Genomic DNA, 12,109 nt, shown 5'->3' with positions numbered 1-12,109 from the left:
AGGAATTGATTGGAAGAGAACACTGCCAGGGATGATGGCAGGGCAATAATGGCTGGAATTTCTGGAAACAATTCGGAAGGCGCATCTATATACATCCCAAAGAGGAAGAAGTATTCCAAAAGAAAGATGATAGAACCGTAGTTAATGAAAGCCAACATAATATCCAAAGTACGGCGGTATAAAAGAGCCAAAATTAGTGGGAAGTTCGAGTATTGGGTAGCTTTAAAAAACCAACAGAAGGCAACTAAAAAAGTCATTAAGATGGTAAAGATGGAATATGAAAGTAAGCTAGCCAACAATATTAAAGAGGATACCCAAAGTTTCTTCAGATATATAAAATGTAAAAGAGAGGAGAGGGTGGATATCCGACAGCTGGAAAATGGTACTGGAGAAGTAGTAATGGGGGTCAACGAAATGGCGAACAAACTAAATAAGTATTTTGCATCAGTCTTCGCAGTGGAAACAGGAGCTGAATGGTGGAAGTTCCAAGTCATCAGAGGTCATGAAGTGTGTGAAGTTACCACAGCTAGAGAGAAGGTTCTTGGGAAACTGAAGGGTCTGAAGATAGGTAAGTCAACTGGACCAAATGGTGTACGCTCCTGAGTTCTAAAAGAGGTGGCTGAAGAGATCATGGAGGCATTAGTAATGATCTTTCAAGAATCAATTGATTCTGGAGTGGTTCCAGAGGAATGGAAAATTGCAACTGTCACTCCACTCTTCAAGAAGGGAGAGAGGCAGAAGAAAGGAAATTTTAGTCCAGTTATTCTGACCTCAGTAATTGGGAAGATGCTGGAGTTAACTTTTAAGGATAAGGTTTCGGAGTACTTGGAGGTGCAGAGGGACTTGGGAGTCGTTGTGCAGGATTCCCTGAAGGTTAATTTGCAGGTAGAGTCTGTGGTGAGGAAGGCATTCATTTTAAGAAGACAAGAATATAAAAGCAAGGATGTAATGTTGAGACTTTACAAAGCACTGGTGAGACCTCACTTGGAGTATTGTGAGCAGTTTTGGGCCCCTTATCTTAGAAAGGATGTGCTGAAACTGGAGAGGATTCAGAGGAGGTTCAGAAAAATGGCTTGTCATAGAAAGAGCATGTGATGGCTCTGCGCCAGTATTCACTGGAATTCAGAAGAATGAAGGGTGACCTCATTGAAACCTTTCAAATAGTGAAAGGCCAAATTTGGAGGTTATGTTTCCTATGGTGGCAGAGTCAAGGATACAGCCTCAGAATAGAGGGGCATCCTTTCAGAATGGAGATGAAGAGTAATTTCTTTAGCCAGAGTGTGGTGTATCTGTGGAATTCTTTGCCACAGGCTGCTGTGGAGGCCAAGGCTTCATATATATTTAAGGCAGAGGCTGACAGATTCCTGATTGGTCAGAACCATGAAGGGTTATGGGGAGAAGGCAAGAGATTGGGGCTGAAAGGAATATTGGATTAGCCATGTTGAAATGACAAAGCAGATTTGATGGGCCAAATGGCCTAATTCTGTTCTTATATCTTATTGTCCTATACCATGAGCTTTTATTTTCCACAGTAACTTTTGATGAGACACCTTATGAAATTCTTTCATGAAGGAAGAAAAGTGATCATATTTCAATCACAGACACTGATAAAAAGTTTTGCATTTGAAATTTCATATTTAGGAAGCATCTGTAAGCTTTTCCTCACTAGCCATTCTCCTACTTAAATAAAACTCATGATTTTACTAAGCCCATCTCTGGCCAATCACCAATTTTCTTGTAATGCTTCTCTTGCCCTGGTTTCCTCTACACCACCCAACAACGCCATTACCATATTGAATTCTTGACACTGAATCATATCAATATCGCCATGCATCGCTGATCCTGATTGTTTCTTCCTGACCTTTACACAAGAATAGTAGCATATTACTAATTAATTCCCCCTCTCCTCAACTCTAACCAAGAACTGCCCTCCACAACCTCTTCATTGGGCATAGTTTAATGGCATTGTCTTACAACATTGAAGCCAGTCTTTTGGATTCTTTGAAGCGCACCACAAAATGTAGATATAAAATTCTTCTCAGCATAAGAAGGCATTATCTTTCTGTATCCATACAATGTTACAATTTGGAGTATCCTGGGAAACTAGGATTTTTATGTTCAAAGCTACAAAAAAGAAAACAGATGGAAGTAACTGCTGAAATCTGCTTACATTATAACAACACTTAGCATTATCTTAGCATTATGAAGAAATACTGTATGTATAAGACAACTTTTTTTGTGTCTTACCCAACCCAGTTTCTGGCTTTCTATCCTAAGGCCTCTGTGTGTTTGATGTATACATACATGGAAACCATTTTCATGTTTGATGATTACAAAGCTTAATTGGTGCCACTGGCATGAAATTCAAGATGTAAATGTGAACTTTTGCAAAATGTGGACAGGTGTAAGTTCTCTTGTTTCTCATATCAATAACTTTGTTCCTTGACATCCAAATTCTCTTCCCCACACGCTTCATTAACTCTACTCTGCAATATTTAGAAATCGATGTGGGGTGGGGAAGTCTTTATAAGCATTCACAGACACAATGATAACTGAATCATGCAAGATGCCTACAACAGACGTGGAACTGCATATTCTGGAATCCAGAGCGAGAAAAAAAACAAACTGGTGGGTCAAGTAACACATATGCAGATAAATAGACATTCAACATTCAGTATCAAAATCCTGTATCAGAACTGATAATTATATTTTCTGTTTTTGCCCATTCTTTCTTGTTTTCTTTGTGTGGGGGTAGGGTTGGGGGGGGTCAGTGTTCTTTTTGTGTTTTACTAGATTTTTGTGGAGGGAGGAGGGTTTGTGGGCAATGTTCTTGTTGAGTTTTTTTTGTGTGAGAGGTGGATTCTCTCTGAAAGACTTTCCATGGTTTTCTTTGTTTCATGGCTATCTGGAGAAGACGAATCTCCGAGTTGTATACTGTGTGCATACTTTGATAATAAATTAACCTTTGAATATTTTGAACCTTTGAGAGTACAGAAACAAGATAACCTGTTTATAGAACTGAAAATAGGTGGGGAGGGAGGAATAAGACAGACATGGGAGGTGCCTTGGTTTTTGTGTAGAACAGAATATTAGGGTTTTGGGGGAGTGGTACCAGACTAGCATACCACCTATCTCTGTTTCCAAGTTTGATTCTTTAAGATACTCAAGCAGCAGAACATATTTTCAATTGGTTACTTTTTTACTAATAGATCATTTATTATTTTTAAATTCTGAAATTGCACCCCAAAATGTTCATAATGCAGCTGGGGTTTGCTGTAAATGAGAGAAAATAAAGATCAAGAAAGCAAATAAACCATAATCAAAATTGTTAGTGTTATTGGCATTATTAGGAATGCATAGTCAATATGTATTTAAATTAGTATGACCTAACCTACTTAACTTTCCCTTCTCTGTTTTTGTGAATTAATTTTGTACTTCATTGCGAAGCTCTCTTCGCAAACTTTCCCTTTGTTTCATAACTGACAAAGATGGAAGCAGCATTATACTTTCTAATTCTGTTAGAACACAGCCAGGGGAGAAACTGGGCATTTCTTCTAATTTTGCTGCGATTCTGTTTGTACCTTCTTCCAGCCTCAGTATTATGCCAGTTGCCTGCTGTGTTTAATGCTAATTATATTTTTTATTCACTATACTCCATATGACCTTTCTTGATATTACTGTCTATCAGTCGCCAACTGTGTGCTAACCTTTTGTCTTCCATTCTGATTTTTTTTGCAGTAAAGAATCTTGGCCAGGATGCTCTTCAGTGACAAATAGTGTTGATAGATGGGTCTGGTAATTCCAGGGCCCATCTGATGAGTTTAAGAGCATGTATTATGTCAATAACTGATTTTTTAACTCAATCTGTAAATGTAATGCTTATGAGAAAAATTGATCACTTCTAAAATGGTTTCTTTTCTATAGCTGGGGTACCCAAGGTGACTTCACCAGCACGCACCCACTTCCTGCAGTAAAGGTGAAACTCTTCACAGAGAGCACAGGCGTGTTGGCTCTGGAGGACAAAGAGCTTGGACGGGTATGTGCTTTTTATTTCCTGCAATTAATGATTTATACTGAATAACCGGTGCCAAGTCTGTTCCGATTGCACTTGTATCCTGCTGCCAAAGAAGCTCTTCTAATTCCTATTGCACACTCATGACAATATCACTTACCAAACTCTCTTAGAAAATAACGGTTAAGTAAAGATGTCTTTATTTCCTGTGCTATTAAAAACATCTTGATAAGAGCACAATCAGAGCATCCTGGATAAGGAACCTGTCTGTGCTCATATCTGGCAGCTGGCAGCTAACAAATGTCCCTTTTGCATGTTTGTCTGTTCATACTCCATCACAAACAAATACTGCTCTGTGTACAAGAGCCTTTCACTCATTACTTTGTGATTCATAGCACATGGTTTTCTGAACAAGCCTACTTTATCTGGCCTCCTGCTGCCAGTACCGGTACAGTTTTCCACACCCCCATACTCCTCAGCCTACGGCTAATTCATCAGAGCTCTGAATTAAAAATTGGATTTTTGACTCTGCAGTATGAAAGACAACTGGAAGGTAAAGTACAGAGCAAATCAAAGAACAATATTTGTCTCCATTTCTGCTTGTTGCTAAATGTGCCACTGAAATGCATATAACCAAATCTATTCGGAAAATCAGGATGGTGTTGAATCCCAAGTGAAGAAATTTTTAGAATGCCTTTCTAGAACAGCTTGTGGTTGAGTCCACTAGGGAAAAGGCAATTCTGGATTGGGTGTTGTGTAATGAGCCAGATTTGATTAGGGAGCTGAAGATAAAGGAAACCTAAGGAGGCAGTGATCATAATAGGAGAGAATTTGAGAGGTAGATGCTACAATCGGGTGTACTGATGTTATAGTTGATTACGGGTAACTACAGAGGCATGAGAGAGCAGCTGGCCAGAGCTGATTGGAACACTTTCCACCATGAGGAGGGACATAGTGTCCCTATCGCTGTCGCTTCCACAACTCCAGGATTCTCTCTCCACCACCCGCAATGGACCTATCCAGTATTTTATCCTCCGCTGGATCCATCCTTTCAATCGCCAGTTCTTCACCTTTCTCATATCCAGCAAGGTATGGAAGATTCCAGTCTACAAACTATAGAGCCTGCCGCCACAGACGTCCCCAGACCACGATCCCTGCTGCTGATCTGCTCTAATTTTCCCAAGCAGATTCAAAAGCCGGACTACCTATGCAAGTTCCAACCTTGCCAGGCACCTTCAAAGTGTCTATTACACAACCTCCAACACTGGCACTAGCCTGGACCTTGACCGACAGCACCTCCAGGCCAGGACTTTACATGCTGCCATTGGGACCCCACTCTTCCCTTCCCCTATCCTCACTCTGCAGTTCCATATCTCTCTGGTCCCACCATCTGCTCTCGGCATCAAAGACTCCATCTTCATCCTTCACAACCTTCCCTGAAAACCCCAACCCTCCCCTCTCCTCACACACTGCCAACCCTCTTACCCCCCTACCCCATTCCAGCTCTCATTCATGCCGGGTCTTCACAATGCCCTCAAGATCTTCCCCTCTCTGAGGAAGAACATTCTGTTCTCAGTAGGGGCATCGCCTTTGTCCTCCTGCACCCACACCTCAGTGAGTTTCACTCCCGCCATGACACTGAGCTCTTCTTCCACTGCCTCTGTCTCCGTGCCAACTTCTTTGTCAAGGACTGTCCAGCCCACACTAATGACCCCTTCTTTTGTCTCCTGGACACCCCACTCTGGTCTTCTGCAAGCTCTGGATCTTTCCATTGCTAAGTGCCGACAAGACATCAACCATCTCGACTTCCACTCTGCTCTCCATTTCTAATTTCACTTCTTCCTAACACACTGTTCTCCACTCTCTCTGCACTAATCATAACACCATCAAACTCGTAGGTAAACGGGGTGTTGTAGTAATGTGATGGACTAACCTCTACCTTGCCGATCCCAGCGACAACTGTCAGGCACCTCCTCTTACTTACGTCTTGAACAGAACCCCACTAAGTAACACCAGGCCGGTGTCACCCGCACCATCAGCAACCTTATTAACTCTGGAGATCTCCCATCCACTGCCACCAACCCTATAGTTCCCTTACCTGCAATTCCAAGTTATCCTCATGTTCTTACCTCCTACCCAAAATCCACAAACCTGCCTGTCCAGGTAGACACATTGTTTCTGCCTCTTCCTGCCCAACCAAACTTATATCTTCATACCTCAACTCTGTTTTATCTCCCCTGGTTCAGTCCCTTCCTACCTACATCTGTGACACTTCATATGCTCTGTATCTTTTCAATGACTTTAAGTTCCCTGGCCCGGATTGTCTCATTTTCACCATGGATGTCCAATCTCTACACACCTCCACCCCCCACTGGAGGGTTTTAAAGCTCTCCACTTCTTTCTAGACTACAGACCCAATCTGTTCCCCTCCACCACCATTCTCCTCTGTCTGGCAGAACTGGTTCTCACTCTCAGTAATTTCTCCTTCGGTTCTCCCACTTCCTTCAACCAAACGTGGAGCCATGGGCACTTGCAAGGGTCCCAGCTATGCCTACCTTTTTATTGGCTACGTGAAACAATCTATGTTCCAAGCCTACACTGGTATCACTCCCCAGCTTTTCCTAGGCTACGTTGATGACAGCATTGGTGTTGCTTCCTGCACCCATGCTGAGCTCGACCATTCACATCTCCTCCAACTTCCATTCTGCTCTAAAATTTACCTGGTGCATTTCCAACATCTTCCCCACCCCCCCTCCCCCCCACCCCTTCTCAATCTCTCTGCCTCAGTCTCTGGAGACAGTTTATCTACTGATATCTTTGATAAGCCCACTGATTCTGGACAATACCTCTTCCCAACCTGTCATTTGTAAAAATGCCTTCCTCTTCTCTCAGTTCCTCCATCTCCACCGCATCTGCTCGCAGGATGAGGCTTTTCATTCCAGAACAAATGAGGTGTCATCCTTCTTCAAAGAAAGGGGATTTCTTTCTTTTGCTAGCACTGTTGTCTTCACCTATTTCACGCATATCTGCCCTCACTCCATCTAGGGATAGGGTTCCTCTTGTTCTCATCTACCACCCAACCATCCTCCACGTCCAGCACATTATTCTCCATAACTTCCGTCATCTCCAACGGGATCCCACCACCAAGCACAACTTTCTCCCCCCTCCTCCCACTTTCTGCTTTCTGTAGGGATTGTTTCCTACGCAACTCCCTTGTCCACTCATCCCTCCTCACTGATCTTTCTCCTGTTACTTATCCTTGGAAGCAGAACAAGTGCTACACCTGTCCCTACACTTCCTTCCTTACTACCATTCAAGGCCCCAAACAGTCCTCCAACATGAGGTGACACTTCAATGAGTCTATTAGTGTCATCTCCTGTATCCGCTGCTCTTGGTGTGGCTTCCTCTATATCAGTGAGACCTGCCATAATTTGGGAGACCACTTCACTGATCGCCTACTAATTCACCAGAAAGAGTAGGATCTCCCAGTGTCCACCTATTTCAATTCCACTTCTCATTCCTATTCCAACATGTCAGTCCATGGTCTCCTCTACAGCCTCAAGAGGACACACTCAGGTTGGAGGAGCAACACCTTATACTCTGTTGCGTCGCCTCCAACCTGGTGGCATGAACATCGATTTCTCAAACTTCTAGTAACTGCAGCCCTGCCTTCATCATTCCCCATTCCCATTTCCCTCTCCCACTTTATCTACTTACCTGCCCATTATTTCCCTCTGGTTCTCCTCCCCATTCTCTTTCTTCCATGGTCTTCTACCCTCTCCTATCAGATTCCCCCTTCTCCAGCCTTTTTCTCTTTCACCTATCAGCTTCCCAAGTCTTTATTTCACCCCTCCCCCCTTAGGTATCACCTATCACCTGCCACTATTTATTTCTTCCTCCCCTCTCCCCACTTTCTTACTCTGGCTTCTCATCTTTTTTTTTCCATTCCTGATGGCCTGAAACATTGACTGTTTACTCTTTTCCATATGTGCTGCCTAGCCAGCTGAGTTCCTCCAGCATTTTGTGTGTGATGCTTGGATTGGAAGGGACTCTTAACAGGGATGATGATAGAGCAGCAATGCCTGAGGTTTCTGGGAGAAATTTGGAAGATGCAGGAACAGTTCATCTCAGAGAAGAAGCATTCGAACAGGAGGATGATGCAACCATGGCTGATAAGAGAAGTCAAAGACAGCATAAAAGCATAAGAGGGCCCATAGAATTTTGCAAAAATTAGTGGAAAGCTGTAGGATTGGAAAGTTTTTAAAAACCAACCGAGGGTATCTAAAAAAACAATAAGGAGAGAAAAGATGAAATATGAAGGCAAAATATCCAGTGATATAATTCCCCACACCTCACCATTTCCTGGTTTGACATATCTGTCCATGGTCTCCTCTTCTGCTATCCCCTTTATGCAGGTCCCTTGGGAAAGAACAGGAGATTGGGAGACAAACAAAATGCCCATATAGTTTCCTTCTGTAAATAAGATGGTGATAAATGAGATGAGGTCATGAGCATCAATTTCTCCTTACAATATATTTTCTTCTTTTCCTCTCCCCTTCCCTCTTCTTCTATTCCTAACTCTGACATTTTACTACTTCTCCTCACCTGTCTTACCACCTCCCCTTGATGCCCCTCATTCTTCCCTTTCTCCCATGGCCCTCTCTCGACTCCAATCAGATTCCTTCTCTAATCTTTTACCTGTTCCATTCACCTGGCTTCACCACCATCTTCTAGCTTGTCCTTCTTTCCTTCCCCCCACTCTTTTCTTCTGGTAAATTATCCCTTCCTTTCCAGTCCTAATGAAGATGCTCAGCCCGAAATTTTGACTGTTCCGTCAAAGCGACCTGACCTGCTGTGTTCTCCGTGAATTTTATATGTGTTGCTTTGGATGTCCAACATCTGCAGAATCTCTTGTATTGAAGATAAGTCACCTGGAACACCCCGGGGTTCTGAAAGAGATTGCAGATGCATTAATAGTGATCTTTAAAGAATCACTAGATTCTATAATGGTTCCTGAAGGGAAGGAGACTAAAAAACAAGAAATTTTAAGCCAGTTAGCCTGATTTTTAGTGGTTGGCAAGAAGTTTCTTCGTATCACGTGGTAAAATAAGCTGAAATCCGCATGGTTTCCTTAAGGTGAAATTTTGCCTGACAGATCTGGTGGAATTCTTTGAGGAGATAACAGGCAGGAGAAACAAAGGAAAGTCAGTGCAAGTTGGAATTTCAGAAGGCTTTTGACAAAGAAACCTCAGACATGAGGCTGTTAAAGCAAGTTAGGAGCCATGGTATTAAAGGAAAATATATTTTCAGAAGTGATTTTACATAGATCAATTTGTCAGCTCCCTTCTCACTATCATCGAACCAAGTCTGTCTGTCATATAAAAAAAATTGCTGGGAAAGCTCAACATATTTATCACCACTTTATTTACAGGAGGAAACTATTTGAGTATTTTGTTTATCTCCCAATCTCCTGTTCTCTTCCCAGAGCTTTGCATAAGGGGTGCAGCAGAAAGACAGTAATTAGCATCACCAGTAGTTCTAAATAGAAGAGAGAGAGAGTCATTGTTAACCAAACCTAAGGGAACTGGGAGAAAATGCAGAATACAGCATGTGAGGTTAGATGAACCATGATTTCATTGAATGGTGGAGTCATATAAGCTCAATGGACTACATGGCCTCAAATATTCCTGTATTTCATCTTGATCCATAGCCGATCAAAGTGCCGATCTTTGACTTCTCACCAGTGATCAGCAAGTAAGTATATTGTCTGATCTGTAAATGCACAAGGGCAGATGTGATTTCAGCAACAAAGATGGCAGTTGCATTAAATTTCGAGTAACTTGCAGATGGTGATTTACTTTTCAGTTGTAACCATTTCACATGAACACACTTACATACAAATTAATGATCTATGGTCAGAAAGAATATATGGTGATCATATCACTACTGAGTTAGTAGTGTACTGCAGTTATTTTTGCTGTTGCAGGCTCAACAACTAATTATTCTCAGAGTATAAGGATAACATACTCTCCATTACTGGCAAAGCCACCAGTTACATTTGCAGCTGTTCTTCAAGAACATCTCTTAAAAAACTGTTTATATCATTGGTCAACAAAACCAACAAAACATATATGAAAGTATAGTTGCAACAGAGATGTTGGTAACAAACATAAATTGAAACAAGCAGGATTACAGCTAACATAAGTCACAAAAGTAGAAGGCGCAAACATACTAAAAAAAAACCTTGCATTGCAGAGTTGCTTTTTATTATATCAGGCCTTGACACGGCTTTTTGACAATGATGAATGGTTGCAAATGTAATTGCCATGTAACATGGGCTCTGGGGAAATAAAGAAACCCTACAGCATACTTATATCAGGAATAAATATGTATCATTGAATAAACTCACTGCTAAGCAGGAAGAAATACAAATAGTATTATAAATTATTTGTGAATGTTGACTTTTAGTGCACTTTAAGGACCTTGGACATGGGGAGAGGCTGAATGAACTTGGACTGTTTACTCTAGAATATTAGAGATTTGGGGGCAAACAGATAGAAATATATAATATTATGAGATGTATAGATAGGGAAGGTGGGTGTCTTTTTCTCAGGGTAGAAGTGTCAGCTATTCAATACTTAAGATGAAGGTGGGGGCCATATACAGAATGGAAGATGCCAAGAAGGCCCTGCCAAGGGAGGTGGTAGACACAGATAAAATAGTAATGTTTAAGAGGATTTAGAGGGACATGTGAACAAGAAGGGAATGGGAGGATCTAGACCATGTACAGGCAGATGGGATTCATTTGGAACAGAGGTGGTTGTTGAGCTGGGCTATTCCTTTGCTGTACTGTTCTGTGTTTAAGTAAATCCATAAAATGTAGCTGGAAAGGATACCACCTATTCAGTGTCCAAAATTCTGCACTGTCTGTTCACTACCAGAAATGGAATAGAATGGGTCTTTAAGGAAACGTGGTACTCTACATACCAGCCATCAGCTTAGAGAAAATAACTCAGATAGCAAGCTTATCTTCAAGTTCAAGTTCAAGTTTAATTGTCATTCACCCATACATGAATACCCATAAATGTAGCCAAATGGAAGAGAGTTACTCTGGGGCAAAGGTGCTAACATTCATACATAGCAAAAGGCACAAATATCAGTAAAATACAGTTTCACAAAAAAACATAGCCCAAGACCCTAAGTCCATGAAGGTTGCAGCAGTCTGCACTCAAACACAATACAGCTTGTCTTCTGTCGCGCAAACACGAGGGTGGGGGGGCAGCACTGACTCTATCTTGGATAGCGCACCACACTCCCTACAATGGAGTGCACCAGCTCTGACGCCTCTCTCCTGGGAGGCTGTAGAATAGGCAACACCACGGCTTGAGACCTAGTCGTTGCTACGAGGTCTCACAGTTCCCTCACCATCTGCCAATAAATCAGTGAATCAGACTTGCAGAATTCCACATTAACAATGTCCATCAGAGTCTTGCGATCACAAGAAAAGTGAATTAAGGTGATCACTCGTTAGACTGCACACTGCCGTGGTGCACCCACCTCAACGCCTCTCTAACGCAGGCAGCAGCATGATCAGCACCAAGTCCAGCTCCTTCACTTTCTCCATCAACAAGCAAGTTGATGAAGGGATATATCTGCAGTACTTTAAGTTCATAATATTCAGTAGGGTCTTGCAATCACAAAATAACATTTTAAACAGTTAATTACACCTTTGGTTGACCCCGTAGAAGCTGCTGTGACCAAACGCGCCACCATCTTTGTCATTGCAGCTGTGGCACCAAGCCAAGTATTTATATCCAAAGATGAAAACCTAAAATATAAAATAGAAAATGCTGGATTTGACACATTGTCCAAAAGAAAAGCAGGTTATATCAACTTAAGTAAAATTACATGAAGAACAGTGACTGTTTTATCCATTAGTGTATAAAGTCCTAATGAAGTACGTTTCTGATGTACAGTAAGTGTATCACGTGGAAACTAGGTATGTCAGGCTTACACTTAAAATAAATATCTCCACCAGGAAGTAATTTGGAGAAGGAAGAAGCTTGGTGAAGAAGTCAGAGGAACAGGGGGCTGAAC

General features: G+C 41.9%; 1 protein-coding gene across 3 annotated transcripts in view; it reads left to right on the top strand.

Annotated features, from left to right (window-relative positions):
* cadpsa (Ca2+-dependent activator protein for secretion a) overlaps positions 1 to 12,109 on the top strand; it is a 465,102-nt gene that overhangs the window by 225,324 nt on the left and 227,669 nt on the right. For all 3 annotated transcript variants that reach the window (XM_059944256.1, XM_059944255.1, XM_059944254.1), the window contains exon 7: positions 3,925 to 4,036. In XM_059944256.1, coding sequence (XP_059800239.1) covers positions 3,925 to 4,036 — 112 coding nt within the window. The remainder of the gene's footprint in view (positions 1 to 3,924; positions 4,037 to 12,109) is intronic.

This window comes from Hypanus sabinus, chromosome 19 (genome assembly GCF_030144855.1).
Source record: "Hypanus sabinus isolate sHypSab1 chromosome 19, sHypSab1.hap1, whole genome shotgun sequence".
Lineage (NCBI taxonomy): Eukaryota > Metazoa > Chordata > Chondrichthyes > Myliobatiformes > Dasyatidae > Hypanus > Hypanus sabinus.
The sequence above is the reverse complement of the archived record's forward strand: the minus strand, read 5'-3'. Positions and strand labels throughout refer to the sequence as shown.